The 21,680-nt window shown below is 41.6% G+C and overlaps 1 protein-coding gene across 1 annotated transcript in view; it reads right to left on the reverse strand.

Moving 5' to 3' along the window:
- The window catches only part of LOC124719850 (ankyrin-3-like), a 46,075-nt gene that overhangs the window by 3,284 nt on the left and 21,111 nt on the right, over positions 1 to 21,680 (reverse strand). The window contains exon 4 of the mRNA XM_047245035.1: positions 5,564 to 5,701. Within this exon, the coding sequence (XP_047100991.1) occupies positions 5,564 to 5,701 (138 nt within the window). The remainder of the gene's footprint in view (positions 1 to 5,563; positions 5,702 to 21,680) is intronic.

A 21,680-nucleotide genomic window follows, 5' to 3' on the forward strand; every position in this document is an offset into this window, starting at 1 on the left:
TTTCCTGACTTCTGGGCAGGATGGAATGCTGCAGCACATCAGCAGGCAAGCTACCCTGATTTCACTCCTCTATTACTCTCTATGGAGAGCACTGAGATATGCAGTCTGTAGTGAACTGCAACTATGTCAGATGATATGAGCCATTGAACCGCCATACAATGCAACTGCGTATCATCCAACACATCTCCTTCTGTTCATCTATTTCTCAAACAGCAATTCCACATGTGGCCTGAGGTGGATGGTCCACAACTTGAGTACATACTTAAATTTAAAACCGCATTTTGTTAACAAAAGTATGTAGTTTGTGGGTGAAAAGTCATCAGTTACTTTGAACAAAACGTTTAACTTACTTAAAGTTTATTGTCTCTGTTTATAATGGCAAGTAGTTTATAATTTTGACCTGACAGTATATGTTTCACCATTAACAAGCACTTGTGTGCCTTCAAGCAAAGACAGGTCAAGTATTACACGGAGCTGACGAAAGTCGTGGGATACCGATGTCTACATACACAAATGGTGGTAGTATCGTGCACTCAAGGTATAAAAGGGCTGTGCATTGGTCAGGCTGTCACTTTTACTCAAGTGACTCACATGCAAACATTGCCGTCGCCTTAATGGCTGCACGACGGGAATAAGCAGACTTTGATTGCAGAATGGCAGTCAGAGGTAGACTAGGATTGTTGATATTTTTAAGAATATGGAGTATCCAATACATGAGTATTTATTAAAATGTTTATATCGACTCTTGATATATTGAAACATATGTGTCTATCGGTGGACAAAATATTGGGGCTCTCCTGCCTACAAAAATATCGGCTACACGTTGTAAATATACTGCTGGTTTTCGAGCTGTAGAAGTATCTATTTATTATTACATATTCTGTACATCAACAAGGTAGCAACCCGCCCATCTCCTTTAGAGCAAGAATTGAAACGAAATGTTGGATGTTCACGCATGCCGATAAACACTTCGTTAAAAGTGGTAACTCCACACAAGTGGCACAATGAAAGGCGTCTGATGGGTCAATCGTTTGGTTTTGTCGCATTTATAGGATTTGTCTGATACACTTCATGTCGCCTTCCCTGTTCTTTCATTTCCGCAAATGCCAGCGACCTAGCAGCTGTAGTGTCAAAATTGCATGCTGAATCTAAACATTTGCAGTTACTGTTGGTAGTGCTGGCCACCAATTATGTCAGCATTTCCCCTCACACATCTGCGCCCACTGCAACTACCATTCTCGACATTTACATTTTTGTTGTTGATTTTCAGCAACTGTTTAAAGAATATCGATTCAAAGAAATAGCACACTAGTTGCAGCAAAAATTGTGTTTTAACGCCACTGGTGTTCTGTTTCTTATCAGTCTTGTTACTCCATTCAAACCACCACCCCCAGTGCAATCGAAATTGTTCTGTGCCACATATACTTGCTTTACAGTGTCAAACAGAAAGATCGGAAATGATGAAAGCTCAAAATGTAGTAGGACCCCTTCACACAGTGGAAGTAAAATTATGTCCTACTACAATTTAAAAAAATACTTCAAATATTTTTGGAACATTGTGAAAAAATATACCATAAAACTGAAATATCAGCAGTTGATATTGCTGTTTTGATATCGATACAATGATATATATCAGTGTCACATTTTCCAACAGTATATCAATATTTTTTGGAGAAATTAATGATATATTTTCATTTCATCATGCAACTAAGCTAGATGCATGGGAAATTCCATTTTCGAACCATTCCAACATCCAGTGTGTCAAGAGTGTGCCAAAAATACCAAATTTCAGGCACGGCCTCTCATCACGCCTTCACTTAATGACCAAGTGCTGTGACATTTGCATATTTCACACAACACTGTGTGAAATAACCACAGAAATCAATGTGGGACATTATGAAGAACACATATATTAGGACAGTGCGGCAAAATTTGGCCCTAATGGGCAATGGTAACAAGACCGACGTGAGTGCCTTTGCCAACAGCGCAACATCGCCTGCATTGCCTCTCTGGGGTTCGTGGCTGTATCAGCTGGACACTAGAGGACTGGAAAACTGTGGGCTGGTCAGATTAGTCCAGAGTTCAGTTGGTAAGAACTGATGGTAGGGTTTGAGTGAGGCACGTATCCCACAAAGCCATGGACACAGGTTGTCAATGAGGCATGATGCAAGCTGGTGCTGGCTCTATAGTGGTGAGGGCTGTGTTTATATAGAATGCACTGGTCCTCTGGTTGAACTGAGCCAAACATTGCCTGGGAATAGATATGTTCGGGTACTTAGGGGAGGCCATCTGGAGCAATTCATACACACTTCATTTGCCCAAACAATGATGGGATGTTTGTGACTGGCATTACACCATGTCACTGGGCAACAAGTATTTGCAACTGGTTTGAAGAACATTCTGGGAAACTCAAGCGGATGATTTGGCCACCCAGATCACCTGACATGAATCTCATGGACTATTTATGGGACATAATCGAGAGGTCAGTGGTAACACTTTCGCAATTATAAAGGGCTGTAGCAGCAGCACGGCTCTATTTCTGCAGGGTACTTCTGACAACTTGCTGAGTCCCTGCCATGTCTAGGTCCACCACAATTCAGGAAGTATCCCATGACTTTTTATCACATCAGTGTATTATCATTGACAGTATTGCAGTGGCTGTGTTGTTACGAAGACCAACAAAATGTTCGTTTGTGAATTTGTGCATATCCAAAGAAAAATGCACTGCAGCGGCTGCAGCCATTATGAAATGCGTGAAATGCTTTTGCAGATGCGAGTACTGCAGCCTTCAAGTCCGTAAGAGAATGTTGGCAGTGACAATTCATGCCAGACCTGGACTCCACCCCAGATTTCCTGCTTTACGCGAGTGCTCGCCTTAACCACTTTCGCTATACATGCACAACTCATGGCCAGACCCAAACTTCCAAAATGTCATCATTCATGCATCACTAACTGTACTCATACACACATCAATTTCTGTACTGGGGAGGACGCTTTGATTGAAAGCCATTGACTGATGTGGGGAGATAAAACAATGAGGCAGTGCCTCTGTTGATCAATTATTTCGTTCATAACAGATGTAGCTGTCGCAATGCCTGCTCCTTGAGACATGCATGCATGTCCAAACGAGCGTTTCATCATTCTTCTTAAAAAGTTTGGAGACTTGAGCAAGAAGAAGGAAGGAAATCGGCTCGTGGCATATATATGCTGTCCAGGGAACAGTCCAATCCATGAATCCGTCAGGTGTTGGTTAGGCATTGGTTGTACCATGACTGTCACTGGGTAACAGCACAAATTCCAGACAGTTACTGGAACAACAATTAATAGCAGCCAGCAGTAGTATAACATATCAGCTGAGAATTGTTTTGTCAGTTACTGGGAAATACGCTGCTCACAGTTGCTCACTGGGTTTGCTGATATTTCACTGAAACACCATTATGCTAGCTCCAAATGATGAGATTTTCTCGTGGAAGTTCGCATGCGGCACCAGACATGAGTAGGACACAGCCTGACTGACGTCTCTGCACTGAGAGCTGCATCCACAAGCCTACGAAGAACAACTGGCCACTCACATCTTGTTAAACCCTTGCCATGTACTGCCACTGTGATTCCAATGGAGCTTGTCGTTACTCTCATTAATCTTAGCCTCATCAATAATTTTAGTGTAAAATCCAGTAGTAGCATGAGTAACTTTCACTATTAGTGAATAAGCTGGGCTTCACTCCTGTGGAGTCAGGGTGGTTGTTCTGGTGTTGCTATTTTACCAGTAGCCCACAGCGATTCTGTGGAGCGAGTGAAGAGGCTGTTCACCGCGTAAGAAGTTTATATGTATCGAATGTTCGCACATTTAGTGGGCTATGCAGGTGGGCATGGCACACAGGCAGATTGTGTTTCCATCAATGGCAGCTGAGATTCGCGATATATGCAACAAACATACCAATATATGAAAATGAACAGGTGTTTCAGTATACTGAACTAGGAGAAAAGAACGAAATCAATAAGGGAATCTGATGGGGTTCTGGGCAGTGGAACACAAAGAACTTAACACAGACACACTTACTGGCCAGAACAATGGAACCCTTGCTTCACTAACACAATAACCAAATTGGATAACAACAATAGGAAGCCGTGGGACCCACTGCAAGTAGATACACACATTGCTCATATCGATGGCTGACCATTCTAGATAATTTGAGTTATGGAATCCTCGAATCTCTGTATAGGTGGGAGCAATGAATTTCCTTAAGTCAATTCATACATTTCACATGCCATTTAAGTTACAACATATGCATTGCACCCACTTTCCCACTTGAAAGTTGGGACACACTATTCCATAACGTCTTGCTGCATTCTTCTCTGATCAGTTTCAAATGGCATGCTGAATAGTCACACTGTTGGTTGTCCTATGCCCGTGCAGGTACTAGTCTGGTACATTGAGCACGTTCATGTTAAGAAGGAACTGCAATGTCAATCTAGTCCCAATGAATGCATCTTGTAAACCTTTCAACTCACTGTCAGACAAATTTTTGTTATACAGCCAACTGCCTATGACCGTACCGTCGGTCGCTTATTTCCAATAACAGGGAATAGTTATGTGAAAGCAAGCAAGAGCGGGAAAATGGGCATAAGAGAACTACAGCTATAGTATGAGCACTGCTTCTGACCAACAGCTTGTTAAAATGTCTTTTGCTCAATTCCTGGTCTGCATATAAAAACCACACTCCTTTAGAGCAAATTATCCCTCCTTAAAGGTGTGTGATACAACAATTTGTATCACTGGAAAATTCAGCCTCTAGATGTATGTTTGTTCTATGCCTATAAAATGTACTATCGCACTATCTCCATGTACACCTTCAAGGATGGCGAGTTTCATGATAAACTCCATGACAGACTGTTTTGCATTCATTTGCATGCCATCAAATTCCATCAGTTGTTATCACACCATTACACGTGTATCATTTAAAAGAGTGGATGCTTAGCTGAATGTTCTGAACAGTTTGCCTTTGTGACCTTTTATCATTTGTGCTCGTGGTTCAAGTTAATGGTCTGTCCTGAACATTTCTCGGGTGTCGACGATGTCTATTCTGTTAAGTGTAATAAGTGTGTCGTATAGGAGGTTGATCTCTGAACCTCACGGAAACATTTTTCTGTCACCCTCCTGATGAAGATGGTGAGTCATTAGCAGTTAAAATTTTTTCCATCAGAAATGTTAACACTTTCAAATGAGTGAAAGACAGTGTGACCTCGCACTTAAAAGAGGTTTCTTGTGAGAATACATTCACGTGACATGTAAGTTTTGCTGAATGTCAGTGCACTGAAACCTTGTCTTCTCACCAACTTCTTTTAGGACTAATTTTTAAGGTACGTCAACACCATCAAGAGCCCCAGCCGCATTAAACACACCAATTAAATGAAGAAGTAAGTTTTCCTGATAGCTCCAAGCTCAGCTACATCGAAAATTTAAAAAATTTAAATTAGAGCCTTTCAGTGTAACATTTGGTTGACGCGGCACTGAGAGTTACTGTGAATGTACAAGTCGTGCGTTGGCAGTGATGGTACTCACCGCAGGCGGGAGACGGCCGAGTCGTCAGGTGGCGGGGGAGTATGGCGGGCAGCAGCGGTGGGAGTGCGGCCGCAGTCGCTGAGCGGCTGAGTGCCGTGGCTGGTGCTGGTGGGCCTGCAGTCTGCAGTGGCTGGCACGCTGAAAACAAGAGGCACTGCGTCAGCGGGTGGGCGCACAGGGTATTGTGGGGCGGGGGGGGGGGGGGGGGGGGGGCAGAAGGTCGCTTACTGCAGCCGGGGGCCTGTCCACAGTGGCAACACGACACACGCTGTCTGTGACACTGGTGGGGAGCCTGAGTTCAACAGCCCACCATTTTGTCAGTTTACACACTGGTTTTCCCAAGTTCCACCATAACAGCAGCTAAGTGTACCAAACAAAAAATTGTTCAGAAATAACAAACCAAAGGTAAATGTAAGGGCCCAGTATCTCTGGACTGACAGTATTATTGAACAGGACATTGCAAATACGTCACTAAAGCAATACTCAAACTAGCTCATTTATCAAAGACTGAACTATAACAGGCACACATAACAAACATTAAGACAGCAGATACTTAACTTCGCAGGGAAGGTATTTCAGATAAGGCACGAGAGAATGGAGCTATGCCAGAGGAAACTTTTAGTCATTAAAAAGTCATCATATTTTTATTTGATTATAAATAAAATTATATATAAAATTATGCCACATTCCCCTGTACTCCTTGTACATAGTAGAATAAATTGGCTACAGAAATTGCTGGCATACGCCATACACATACCAAGGAAATGAAAGACAATTACACAAAGTAAAGTCTGTACTGCAGCAGAAGCATTCAGTGGCAAGAGCATAAGGAACACCAGTTGGTGATTACACTGACTGACATCACACTTCTGAGCAAGCAACTTAACACTTTTAGGACGCTGTGTTTTAGTCATCCCATGGATCACACTTCAAGGTACCATTATGCTCCAAATGCTGCGCCCCAAAATATGGATTTTCCGGGGGTCATAACTCATGTTCCGCTGGTGACAGAGACAAGGCATGTAGTGTTTCGGATAGCCCTTAGCCTGAAGGCCATTTGTATACCAGACAGAAGATCTCATACTGTTGCTATCCTTCAGTACAGCGTAAAAATTTAAACACCACACACTCCTTCCAGCCCAGGCAAACTGAGGAAATCATCTGGTTATTTTGCATTAGGTGTGGCTCACGCTGGACCTTAGGTGGCTTATGAAAGCACAATTTGTTCATGGGAAAGCCACAAAGGACCAAGATTTTTGTGTAGGAAAAGCACCAATTGTGGGGACAGTAATTTCTATTCATGACAGCACCTTCGCCATGTCTTCTTAAGATGACATTTTTCAGTAACTTTGAAACTTTTTGGATATCATTATCCGTTATGATATGTAAGAGTTCATATTTAGTGTTTATATCCACTCAAAGTATGTGTGTGATATCCCATCTGAAGTACACATATAGTTTTAACTGATGTAATGAACACATGGCAAGGGTTTTAGGGCCATTGCATAGGTTCTGAGGTCATGAAACTTGGTTTTTACCCAGCATTTTTCCATCAATAAAACCTTATGACATACTACCTCTGTATAATAGGCACTTCACACATATATAAATAGATGGGAAGCTGTACTACAGTGCTAAAAATGGCCTCATGAGGGTTTTCACGTGTTGAAAATAACTTAAAATTACTGTTAAAAACATATATAACTGGAAAAGCTGTTGATTCTGTAAATTATTACTAACAACATTTTTACGTCTTAAGACAAATATTTCACTTGATCAAGGTATACAGAAAGAAACCTAAGTCAAATAATTTTGTGTTAACTTCATATTATGCATACTTATTTGTTGTTTATATATGACGAAGTACCTAAATGTGCCGAAGTACGTAAATAAACTGTCTAAATGTTGTTGACTTACAGAATTTGATTGATACGTGGCGTACCACCTAAACTTTTCACCGCCATTATCTGTGGAACCACCAACAGATACTGACTAACAGCTTTCACGGGTATGAATGTACAGCAGAGGCTCAAGAAAGTAAAAACTATGGGACAATCTAAACTGTGCGGAAATATTGGTTTCAACAGAAAGTAGTAGTTATGGCATTAAAATATAAATGCCATGTGGCTAGGGCCTCTCATCGGGTAGACAGTTCGTCTGGTGCAAGTCTTTCAAGCTGATGCCACTTTGGTGACTTGCATGTGGATGGGGATGAAATAATGATAAGGACAACAGAACACCCAGTCCCTGAGAGGAGGAAATCCCCGACCCATCCGGGAATCAAACCCGAACCATTAGGTATGACATTCCGTTGCGCTGACCACTGAGTTACCAGGGGCAGACAGTAATGGCATTGATTTCACCGCAATGCATCAATTACATTAAGAAATTGGTACATGAATTTGACGCTTGAAATAAGCGGAACATGACATTATTGCACTTTTCACAATATAAGAGAAACCCACATGTTGCTCGAAATCGCAGTGTGATTTAAGTACTATGATACAACAAAGCTGTATTTATGTATCGCTATGTACACTGTTAGTACATGGCCTAGGAAACACACAGATGTCCAGTTACCCGCAAGATAAACAAGGGCATGGTTTACTCGTATGTGCTTCATACTACTACAGTGCACATAACTGTAAGAAAATACTGGTATCCACTGACCAGGGTAAACAAAATTAATGGCTGTCAAAGGGTCACACAGAGGGATACATGCTATTTGTATGTAGTTTATCAATTACACAATGGTACATGCCATGTACGGGACGTGTTACTGAACATCTTTAGTGACTGCTGTCACTATATCCTTGGCAACACAGCTGTGCCCACTCCGTCACTGATCCACTCGTGGCTATCAGTGTTTGTGATGCTATTGCAGAGCATGCAGCACGAATATAGGCTGTAGTGTTCGTACTTGTTGTTGGGACCTGCTGGTACACCGCATCTTTGACATTTCCCCAGAGAAAAATGTCCATGGGCGTGAGGTCTGGCGATCCTTCTGGAAATCCCTCGATATGATTGCTCTGTTCAATTCATCGATGTGGGGTGGTTAGTTTAGCTCCTACTGTCCCACTGTGGCATTATGCACAGGGCATCCATCATGTTGACACCACATTATTTGATGCAATTGAAGGGTCGGTCTTCCATCACGTTTTGGAAACAAATACGCTGCATATTTTCATATTAGTATAAATTCGAATTGCACCGAACACAGCACGTTACTTTCCAGAGCTTTGAAATCGAGATTGTGATGCCCTTATGTAAGCCAATCATATCTCATGCAACATGATCTCGACAGCCGATGATAGATATTCAGAGAATAGGGCACACCCTGTAGTAAGCCAATAGTGAGATCACTTACGTAGCGTGAATACACAAGGAGGAAAAGTTAACAGTTTACATTAATATACGTAGTGTGGCAAAAAGAAAAGCCAAGCTTTCTCATATAATATTGGTCTCTAAGATTAATAAGCTACAAGAGAATCTAAGCTTTCACATGTAGTATTGATCTTTCTTGCTTGTGTTATACTTAAGGTATTTCACACAAATGTGCCACTAATTTGGAATAATGATGTGTCTGGTCTCCTGAGACACAAATTATTCTACATGGTTGGGCCTGAAAGTATTCAGTTCTAAACGAGAGTCAAATGCTCTGATTGAAGAAATTCATCCCACTTTCTCACACGTAACATAATTCACCTTCCATAAAGAGAAATTTACTTTGAAAGTAACACCTCTCAAACCACCATTCGCAAAACTATCCCGAGATTGTTAGAAGTAGGTTCGATTTAGCAGTTGCCAGAGTGCGCCCGAAAACAGGCATTAATGCGCGTGTGCAGCTGCAATGACGTAGGAAGCCCGCACGTATGTATGTATGTATAAAGCATAAAGAGATCTTACATTACACCATAAAAGAAACATGACATCAGAGGATATTCCAAAAGCATCAGAATTTTGTAAACTATACTGAAACTCCCAATCCGGCCTGAAGTGCACATTGATTTGTCAACATTCAAAATGAAGTAGGTCCCACGTGATATTAACCTTTTCAGTGTGGTTTTTGGGATGTACATTTTTTTCGAATAGCAGTACTGTACCATCTCATGTTGTACGAGATTGTATGATTAAATGATGACTGGCAATGGCAAGGAAATCGTTTCTGAAGAAGAGAAATTTGTTAACATCGAGTATAGATTTAAGTGTCAGGAAGTCGTTTCTGAAAATATTTGTATGGAGTGTAGCCATGTATGGAAGTGAAACATAGACGATAAATAGTTTGGACAAGAAGAGAATAGAAGCTTTTGAAATGTGGTGCTACAGAAAATGCTGAAGATAAGGTGGGTAGATCACTTAACTAATGAGGAGGTATTGAATAGGATTGGGGAGAAGAGAAGTTTGTGGCACAACTTGACTAGAAGAAGGGATCGGTTGGTAGGACATGTTTTGAGGCATCAAGGGATCACAAATTTAGCATTGGAGGACATCGTGGAGGGTAAAAATCGTAGAGGGAGACCAAGAGATGAATACACTAAGCAGATTCAGAAGGATGTAGGTTGCAGTAGGTACTGGGAGATGAAGAAGCTTGCACAGGATAGAGTAGCATGGAGAGCTGCATCAAACCAGTCTCAGGACTGAAGACCACAACAACAACACCAACACCATCTCATGTATAGTTCTTTATAATGGCATAGTACCATACATGTCACAACATGAGAACGTGGACTTTAAATTCAGTGAACAATTGAAACTAGCCAATTCTGTGGCATGAAACACTTTGGTTCAATTAAATTGATTGCCTCAGTGTGAGTGATTAATAAAGCCAAATTTCTTTAGCAAACGGAAGACGGTAAGTTCATTGTTCTGCAAAGTGATTAATGCTCGACTGCTAAAATCTTTGAAATAAAATAAAATCCAGAAGACTGAAACTAATATATTTTTGCCTTCCATAATTATGTCAATGTATTTTAATTCGCTTGATAGCTCCCAGCCACAGAAAAACGTTTTATTTTCATTTGACTTGGGAGCTGTAAAAGAAGATTATACAGCAATAGCACTAAACGCAAATACGGGTCACGTGGAGGCTAACCCCTCCCCACTACAACTCAGGTAACTCTGCACAATGCGTGAAGCTGGCAGCTATGGAACGTAAGAAAAAATTTTCTCATTAGCATTTTGCTGCTTGCTGCTACTGCCGATAGAGCTAACAGCCGCACTTCAAGTAGCCAGAAGAGGGAGAAGCTATTGCTCATATGCACGTCGACTGCACATCCGCCCACTGACAACTGCTCAAATGAACCTGATGTAGGCAGTTGTGACGCCACACTTACAGAAAGGAGTTTATTGTTACGAAGGTCTTTGATACATTTTTGCTGTTTGCAGATACTTGTGCGTGCAACATGATTTCTTGTTTTAAATGGAGCATTTCCTTCACAACTAAAGATTTACTTTTTCCCCTCTCGTTTATGTTTTATTGCTGCAGTATTGTTCTCCAGTAGTATTCTTCGCTAGAGAATCAATTCTTACCAGTCAAAATTAAAAAAAATTTAACTGAAACTAAAACAATGAAAAATTCGAGTTTTTCACGGTTTCATATTGGCAGGCCCGATCCCTTGAGATACCTTCAGCAATGGCCTGCGGTTTTGGGCTGTCGTGGAAGTCCACCCATGTGGTCAGTTATTTACGTGTCACAGAAACCATGCTGATGAAGTGAGTCCATGGTGATCAACCCATACTGAGCTGCAGACAGGTGTGTAAAAAAGACCAATCACACACTCAACTATATTTTCGGCCATGGCCTTTGAAAACCAAAACACACACACACACACACACACACACACACACACACACACACACACACACACCTTTCATTAAGAAGTCATGCACACACCACTGCTATCGCCAGTCGCTGTCTACAGTCTCTTGAGAATCAGAGCCAAACAAACCACTCCTCACACCTCCCTGCCTCTTGTTGGCAGCTGCTAGGCTAATGGAAAGAAGTGGTGGCAGCACTGACTGCAAGTGAGGGGACAGGTGGGAAAGGGAGAAGCAGAAAGAACGAGGGAAGGAAGTGGCGCACATACTCAGCTGCCGCCGCCCCCCCCCCCCCCCCCCCCCCCCCCCGTCAGTGACTGCTTGGCACCTCAGTAAACAAACCATTTCATCTACTGGGACCAAAACAAGATATTTCCTGTGTTTATTTTTTTCAAATTTCCCTTATTCCCTGACATTTTTGAAATTCCCTGATTTCCACAGCTTGTGGCAACTCTGCACTGACAGTATTCCTGGTGATTTTGAACGTAGTCATTATGGAGGACTATGTACTGCCACATGATACGGGTGGTATCTATGCCTGTCCAGAATACGTCACGCTTTCATTCGAGGAATTCCCACCCGTCACCATTTGATGAATACTTGCACGAGGCTTTATTGCAGGGATCACTACAACAACTCCATCTGTTGCTTCACGTGTGAGGCCCCTGCTGCAGAACCACGTTCATGGACAGAACTGCCCTGTCACACAAAGCCTTCTGACAATACTTGTGGAGATGTGCCATATTTGTGGCATTCTCTGTACAGTAACATCATGTCAACCATTTCCTCATTTTTGAATACCATGACAGGTAAATTAATACCACGATTACAACTGACACCAATCACAGTGTACAGTACACCAGTGCCATGTACCTGTACATACTTTCACAAAGAACAACCTGCATCACAGTGAGCCATTCCCACATACAGTGCCGATTGCAGCCCACTGCTGTATGCAACTGCAGAGGCGAAGGGTTGACCTGGACACTAACGGGGCAGCGTACACTGGCAGGTACTGTTCCACAATCTGTATGTAGATGAATACGACAAGTATGAGGGACACTTACGTAGATATCAATGGTTGTGGCAGAAACCCTTATTACTTCCTTAGGCCCTCATGATAGCAATGTGTGCGTACATTTTGCAGCTTGCACTACAGCTGTAGCGGTTAGAAAGCTAAGTACTGACGAACTTATTTGTCCACTGTTATACAGTTATTAAATTTAATAGTTTTTGGCAGTGTTTCATGCTGTTTGAAGCGAAATAACGATTTAATAAACTTTTGGAATAGTTCGCTTGCTGTGTATTTTAGAGTTTTCTGTGCATTTAAGTTGTTTGGTAAATTCCGTACATTAGTTTTCACCCGACATTTCTTATTGTTTCTAGTGAAATACTTCAGTAAAATTTTCATTCGCTGTTTTAACTTCGTTTAATGTTCCAGTAGCCTTTCGAATTTTTTGGTTTTAGCTAATAATTTTGTGAAGTTTTGTTGGTATTGGTATTAGCTGTTGTGTAGTAGTATTTATACAAGTAGTTGCTTTCTTAGTAGGCAGAGAATTTCGAGACCTTTATTGTTAGTTCTATAAATAATTCTAGTGGTGTAACAACTTTGGTAACGTAGCCATATAGTTTTTTCAGTAATTGTAAAATTTTACCATGAGTGAGGAGTGTGGGTTCTGTCGTAGGTTTGTGAATAGTGGGCTATGGTGTAGGATTTGTTCAAAGTATTTTCATCGGGGGGAATGCAGTGGCGAAGCCAGTGGTCATTTTAGTGAGATCCTCTCCTGGAAATGCAGAATCTGTAGTAGAAATAAGTTGATGAGCAGTTACAACACGCAAAGGAGGAACTAGATAGGTTGAGGCGGGTGAAGGGTAGTGGGGGAATGGGAACTGGCTGGCTCTGAGCACTATGGGACTTAACATCTATGGTCATCAGTCGAATGGGAACTGGCAATTGGCAAGAAGGCAGCTAGGAAGAGGAGGTATTCAGACTGTTTTACTTTGCATATATGCAATACATTTGACCAACTGTCAGAGTTGAGTGGAGAGGAGCCTTGTGTAGCTGTAGATTTAGGGAACATGCAGCAGTCCTCAGCAATTAGGAGGCCTAGGTTAGTCACAAAGTCATTTATTTTTATCTGTTATTACTTTTACGTTGTAATTTCATGTACTGACACATTCCATGGCCTTTGAGATTTGCTCCTCAATTTGGTCCTACAGAACTTACTGTATAAACAAAAAAAATTAAAAAATGAATGTAAGAACATGCACGTCAATCACTTCGTGATTACGAGCAATGTGCGGGTCACTCTCGTTTAGCGGGAAGTACAATAACAGCGCATTTTGTTCATTTCATGCAGCAACTTTAGTTTCAATTTCTTGGAATGTAATTTATGTATTGCAATGCAACCAACGCCATTATTATTGTGATCGCTCCTGTTATTGATTGTGTATGGAATAATATGGAGTGTCCATTTTTTTTTTTAAAGTAAGTGAGTTGATACCAGTATTTCCACACCATTTAGAATGTCTCACAGAATTTACATTCGCGACTCCCTGCCTTACATTAATAGCCGGAAAAGCCATTTGTCAGTATGTATCGTGGTTCCAGAGATATTGGCTGTGGAAACTTTAGATGCACAGGGAAACACTACCAGGGGAAAAATGCTATCAGGGCATGAAAGGGTGAAAATATTTAACTCTTTGAAAGACTGACAGCAAAGTAGGGAACCAGCTGCCTCAGTCGTCACTGCACCTTCCTCACCAAAAATTTTGGTGTCTGGAAATACTCAATTTTTTTGTGCTGAAAGAGTAGTAGAGAGAGTTATGGCAAAAGCTAGGAAAGACAGTGCCAGTGGGAGAAAAAGAGGAGGCTAGGTGGCGGGATGGAGGTGATAAAGTCGCAGTGAAAAATTGAGATGCATGAAGACAACAGCAATGAAACCAAAAGAGAGAGATATTGCTGGTCAGTGTGAGACAATAGCAGTAGAAGTGAAAGAGAGATGGATGGACGTATACCCAATAGGAGAAAAATGGAGAGATGACAGTGGAAATGAAAAATAGATGCGTGGAGACCCTACACATGCTTTGTGGGTCTGCATCCTAATACACACAGGAATAGGGGGACAGCACATTATGGACTGGAATTTTGAACACATGGGGATGGGAAAAAATAACATTGACACCACAGAATTTTTGAGCTGTTGCAGTTAGGTGGAGACAGTGGCATTGCAAAAGAAAGAAAGGGAGACAGTGTAAGTAAGAAAGGGTTTCCATTTATTGCTGGGAGAGGGAGAGAGAGAGAGAGAGAGAGAGAGAGAGAGAGAGAGAGAGAGAGAGAGATGGGCAGTGGCTGTGGGAGTGTGCATGAATATCTTCGCATGATAAAAATTTTGGTACGTAAAGCAGAATGAGGGCTCAAGCAGGTAGTTCTCCATTTTTCTGCACGAGTCCTTCAAAGAGCAATATTTCCACCCTTTTGTGCTCCGACAAGAACATCTTTCCCCTTTTGTCTTTCAGTCCAATCACAATTACTGATGGAAAACTTCCCAGTTGTCAGTACCTCAAAGATGCTTTTGAAAGCTGGGGCTACCAGAAGTCAGGCTGCTGTCGTGTGCACAGGACCAACTGTCAGTTCCAAGTGTTGTCTCGGCTGCTGAATGTGTACTGTGAGATGTGAATGTGGGACTGAACTAGGCATGGTGACATGCTTCACTACATCTAGAAGTTACAACAGGTTATCATGTACAACATTGCAATGTGTGGATGTATTGCTGCCCTGTGTTCTGTGTAAGCTACAGCAGTATAAGAGTACAGTGACAGGAAGATGAAGAAATAAACAATTCCTACTGAATGATCTCCTACCTTGATGTCACTGACACACAACAGACCATGTTCAGGGAGCACAAACACACTCCATGCAATTCAGCTAGTCACCCACCCATTTGCACATTACAAAGTTGTGGTAGAAATAATAGAACTAAAGAATAAACGAACTCCAGATCCAGAATGGATGCATTCACAGATACTCCAAAGACTAGCATCACAGATCACTCTGTACTTACCAGAATTAATATATGATGCCTTAAGGCTAGGCACGCTATTTACAGTTTGGGGAACCATAATTGCAGGACTCATCCAGAAAATGCAGGCCAACTTTCCTCAAAAACCAGAATGGCTAAGGTGCACAAGCTACTGTACAGCTGCCTCCAGGCAGCGAGTGCTTCGGGGCCTCGGCCCACAAGATTTTGGTCTTAATAAAAGGAAAGCAACAGACGATGTAGTTAATCAAGCTCTGGAAATTGTCAAAAACATACAAAACAAAGATGCCACAGCCATCGCGAAAGATATTGCATATGCTTTCGACAAACTCTGATGCCCTGCAATATTTGCTAGTTTCAGACAACTCTAGGTGCTACAATCCTTAGACTATTGCAGGTATGCAGTAATAGAATGGTTTGTGGGCACTTTTCAACCAGTATGTAGGCACACTGAGTAATTTGAACCAACAAAACAGCTGCTAGATGAAGGCAGAGGAGTGGCCTGCTTAGACTGTCAGCTGTGTTTTCAGCATCACTACAGTGGTAACACTGTGTGTGGGGATCAGAACAAACCCAACTGATATTACTACCACATATTGGGCAGCAATGTACTGGTTAAAGTTGAGTAGACTAGACTAGACGAAGTTGAACTAATCAACTGTGCATCCACTAACAAGTACCAACTTAAACTCTGAAAAATGGAGACCTGGGAAGGTGATTAAAATGCAGGCAATAAGGGGCAACAAGTCTGTATATTTCTCCCCACATCTCACACAAGGCTAAGAATCAAACATGTCGATCTGAGCTCTGGCACGCTGTACTTCTAATCTGGAAGCTGACATTACCACAAGCACTTCAACTGCATGAGTAACCAGAGACAATGTTTCACATTTAAAAAATTAGGAATGCCTTAAAACACAGACCTATTCTGCAGGAATTAAAGAAATTTCAGATACCACTGACAGGTACACAATGTAACCACCGAACATTAAATATATGAAGCCATGACGTCAAACAATAGAACCAGCTAACCAAATTGGGAGCCTAAATTTCTAATACAACTTATCAAGAATCCCTACGCACTGTTCCATAATGGGGGGAGGGAGGGGGACATTAATGGGCAGCAAAATGAGAACGCTTAGGGTGGAAGAAGAAAACAAATTAAGTGACTTTCAACTCCAGACACCAACAACAGATGTCTTATATAGCCACTGGTCAGCCACAACATTATGACCACCTACCTAATAGCCAGCATGGACAACAGCAGTGACTCTTAATTGCATCAAAGAAATATAAGGCCTTTGTAGGTCACTGGAGGGAGTTGGCACTGCATCTGCACACTTGAGGCAGTGTCCTATGTGAGTGACAAAAGCGAGCGACTTCTGGATATGTGACACTCCAGCGACAAGCAGCAACATCAGGTAAGAGCTCGGGTTTCCTGCGTGCGAGCGAACATGTCGTGCTACAAGAAGGCTGCTTAGAGCCAACCAGCTGTGTCTATAAAACAGCACCCTTAAACTGTAGAATACTGTAGCTGGAGAGTAAGTCTACAAAATTAGATTTACCTAAGAAAATCAAGCGAAAAGGAATGCTGTGCATGAAATTTACAAAGGGAGGAATCTCCATGGAGAATTTCATAAATATCAACTACCAAGATCACCATACAAATCTTCAAAGACACGTGAATGAACAGAGGAGCATTCGACTATCTCACCAGTACATTAAATACAAATGTTTTTTATGTGATCAAGAACTTTTAACAGCCAATAAATGCAGAAGAATGACTGACTACATTACTGACTACCATAAATAGACATGTAAGTACGTAGATTGATAACTGAAGGACAGTTAGATGTGTAGAGGTAGCGTTACAGAACATGAGTATGATTCGTTGTCCTAGGTTCGATTTCAGCTGCATCTTATATTTTAACTGACTCCATTACAATTCTGTATAATACACTTTATATATACTGTTTACACTGCGTTTCTAAGCATATTTTAAGGTCTTGCCAAAGAACTTTATCTTTAAGTGTATACACACCTCTCCAAGTATATCACAAACATTAAATTCCTAACAAATTACAATGAAGCATGAAATTTTACAGATATCTGCTGTTACAAATGTAATTCATCAGCAGTCAGAGTTAAGGCCAAGCGTTACCATTAATCTAAATAGTGTGTAAAGGTAAAGCATACAAATTTTTTAAAAAGAAAGTCAAAGATTTTGTGTAATGATTTGTCTAAAAATAAGATATAAAAAATATTAGGGAAATGTTTGGAGCACCTCATTTTCTGTTCATGATTTTGAGCATCATTCAAAAGCATGTAGAACATTTCTCTGATCTACTTATTTCTTTTACACAAATCATTTCATAAATTATGTGGATGATTTCTTTCATTTTTGATTTTCAAGTTTTATTCAGGAGGAATGATTTACTGACTCCTTGTTTGCCTTTGTAACATACTTGATTCGATGGAATCCTTTTTGACATTTAAAGACCAATGTATCTTTTTATGTGCAAAATAGCTAGGCCTTGAACAGACGAAATTTGACACTTCATTTACATAGCTTGGCAGCAGCTTCTTGTGAAATATTTCAATTTTTCCTCACCTCATTAATTAAGTTTTTTATAATTACCCAGATTACTTTCAAGCAGTTACGTATGTTCATACAAAACTAGAGCTCACGCTGATCACTTTGATACCTCGTTTACTGTTTCTTTCCCTTTGTTTGGCTATGAAAATTCAGAAAAAACCTCATGGTGTAATTTAGAGGGAGTTTTGTTTTTGCTCTGCTCACGCGTTTACAAAAGTGAATCGAGTGTCAATCATACGATAAATAGTCCTTTCTGCGTGTTATCATTTCCAAATATCATCTTTTCGATATCTTGAACCGTTTATGAAATACAACAATTTTTACGACCACTTGATTCCCAAAGCGCAGGAAAGGTTCCGCCCCGTCCGTGGATGTAACAACCAATATCTCAAGAATGAAAAGAAATATTCCGGTCTCAATTTTAAATACAGTTTAGATATATTATTACATTTCATCCACAATAATGTATGGCCTTAAATGAACTACATGGAAAGTCTATGCAATGTGATTTTACCTCTGCAAATTCTTCAAAATTTCGTGCACCCATGTACTCAATTTCGTGCAGCACAGTAACTATGACGAATAACGAAAATAAATTGAGACCTTTATCAAGCGACGATATCAAGCTGTAATATGCGGATGAACCAAATTTTTTCACCAAATAGTTTTCTTATAATCTCCTAAATATTTCAATGGCTGCCGTCGCGTCCGCTCCACTGTCTTGCCGAGAAGACACGTGGCTGTATCTCTCTGTCACACATGTTGCAGCAACAAGATTCAAATACGTTTGAATTCAAACATAGCCAGTTGCAGCGGGAGACAGGCAGCGACACAGACATCGCTCACGTAGGACACTTCCGTAACTACACCTGCGGTTGTGTTTTGTCGCCTGAAGCTGTTGTGCACTGTCAGTCTCTTCTGTTGCTCACGTAGGACACAGCCTAAGTCACCTATGTCCATCAATTCCAGAGAGGGGGAGATGAGCTCAGATGCCACATTCCATCGTATGCCAGATGTGTGCGATCAGGTCGCATATCAACTGCAACTCGCCAATGTGTTCCTCAAACCACTCCATCACACTCCTGGCCTTGTGACATGGCACATGTTATTGAAAACTGCCACTACTGTCAATAAATGTGAGTCAAAGGGCTGTGCGTGGTCTGCAACCAGTGTATGATACTCATTTGCTATCATGGTGCCTTGAGCAAGCTCCACTGGATCCACAAGATCCCCCTGTGAGTGTTCCCCACATCATGACGGCGGCACTGCCAGCTTGTCTCTCCACAGAACAGATGGGAGGAGCTTTTCCCCTGGAATATCATTCATGCCCTACCATCCGATTGATGAAGAAGCTATTGGGACTCATCAGACTGTACACTTGTACAATGCTCTGCCACTGCACCAACGTCCAGTGCCGATGGTCACGTGCCAATTTCAGTTTTAGTTGCTGATGTCACAGTGTTAACATTGCCACATGCAGTCATTACCTGTGGAGCCTATTATTAGAGGTGTTCAGTACACTGTGTTGAGACACAATTGCACTCTTCCAAGCATTGAAGACTGATGTTAGTGTCACCACAGTTCGCCACTTGTCCTGCTTTAGCAATCTGTGCAGCCTGTGACATCTGACAATGGGTATACTCTTCTTTGTGAGTACTGTTTCACCCTGTGTATGCCATAAAGCATTTAACAGTGTCTGAGCCATAACAGGTTACCTCTCAACACAAAGTTCTTCAATTTCAGGTGCAGCACACTGAGCAACTGCTGCTCAGCTTCTAACAAATGACTAAGTTGTTCCACAGCCAGTCACTCCTCCCAAGCACCATTAGTTTAATGGTAATGAAGAGGATTGGTCTGAATATCACACGCAAGTCGAAGCCCACTTTGACACATACAATGTTACAGCTATGATGCCCATTGCTTTCTCTCCATCATCTGTCAGAACTGACATACTGACTGTGTTTCAAACTGTGCCCCAATTCAGTGTTCAAAATTGTGCCCCGATTTTCGTCATGATGACCTTGTTTGGAAGTTAGATGAACATTCTGTTGCTCAGATATGTATGACTGCAGTTAGGTTCTGATTTATTCGTCTCAAGAAGTTGCCCCAACAGTGTTTTGAACAGTGGATAGCTGAACTTACAGGGTTAAACAAGATATTTCAGGTTTACGTGCTTTGGGCTAAGCCATAGCATTATTTTGTTACATATTGCAGTCACATAAAATGTGTCAGACACATGCATTTGCACAGCTGTTCTAAAATTGCTTGAACACAATCTGAAAACAGTTTTGTCTATTGTGGAATCTAAGTACGGTGGACACAATTGAAGTTGACTTTGATTCTCCATCTATTTCTCTTGTTAAATGATGCACAAGACACCCAGTCTAAAGTTCATCCTAATGTTTAAGTGAATAAAACAGCGATCACGTGAACAGTGAAAGTGAAGGTAAAAACTTTCGGTGGCATCGTATGTGAGGTTCACTGCAGAATACAATGAGAAAGTCGTCTTCAGTGCTTTTCAAATTACAGGAAACATTGTCCTTGGTGTGACACAAAATGCTTCCACATGGTATGCAAAGACCTAGCCTGACAGTCTGTTTACAAGGCAGCCTGGGCAAGCACAGGTCCGGTGCACGGATTCAGTGAAGCTTACATGAGGTGCATTTTGTGTCAATGTCACCAATAGAAAAGAAATTTTAGTTCGCAACTGGTGCATCAATAACACGACAGTATCAGTAGCCCACATCATCAGATGCCTACTTCTGTAGTATCTACAGATGACGCCAGTAGTGTGTGTGTGTGTGTGTGTGTGTGTGTGTGTGTGTGTGTGTGTGGGGCAGTGGGGGGGACACTTGCGCGCGCTCACACATGCAACATGCCAGCAACTTTTCGTGAACTTGCAATATATGTTTCATGCACTCAGTTCTAGGAACAGTGCAAAGATTTTTGGGTTAGACTTGTTCAATTTTTCAGTGCCTCTCATTAAAGTCTGCGACCCATGTGACAAGAACAGCAGACTGTGTGACCTAGATTTGCAGAGGACTAAAGATTGAGGTGCACAGAACCATTGAAGACAATGCAAAGCCACATTTTTTCATGTTTGGCCTGTCACACGTGCAATCTATGAGGAAGTTGCTCTACACAAACATTGACTAAACTGCCCATAACATTTGAGGAAACATCCTGGCAACTAAGTGCCAGAGTGGTGTCAACCTAGATTGCAGCCTGAGCTGACATCCGTGTATCCGTGGAGGTGCCACCCACAGACAGCCATCACACTGCCCCAGGTGTTTCACTTGCCATCGACCCAACCGACAGCATCTGTGTTACTGGATACGCGACTGCCACATGGCCAGTTTTTCAGTCGGTGCTCCTAGTCATTCGCAAGGTGGCTATCGTGGTGTGGACAACAAGCAGCCGTTGGCTGCTGTTCCACTTCCTCTCTTCTCATCTGTGTTCGCATTCAGGCCACCTCTCCCCCACCATCACCATGTGACAACACTAGATGACAATGGTATGGAGGTTTCGTGGTGGGGAAATATGGTGGTGTCAAAGACCGAGGTCCCATAGAACAATCGGTACCTCAGAATGAAACCACAAGTAAGCACTGTCACTGCCAGTTGCAGCAATGATTGAGAGATTTTTTCAAAGACACGCCCTCAAC

Source organism: Schistocerca piceifrons, chromosome 11 (genome assembly GCF_021461385.2).
Source record: "Schistocerca piceifrons isolate TAMUIC-IGC-003096 chromosome 11, iqSchPice1.1, whole genome shotgun sequence".
Taxonomy (NCBI): domain Eukaryota; kingdom Metazoa; phylum Arthropoda; class Insecta; order Orthoptera; family Acrididae; genus Schistocerca; species Schistocerca piceifrons.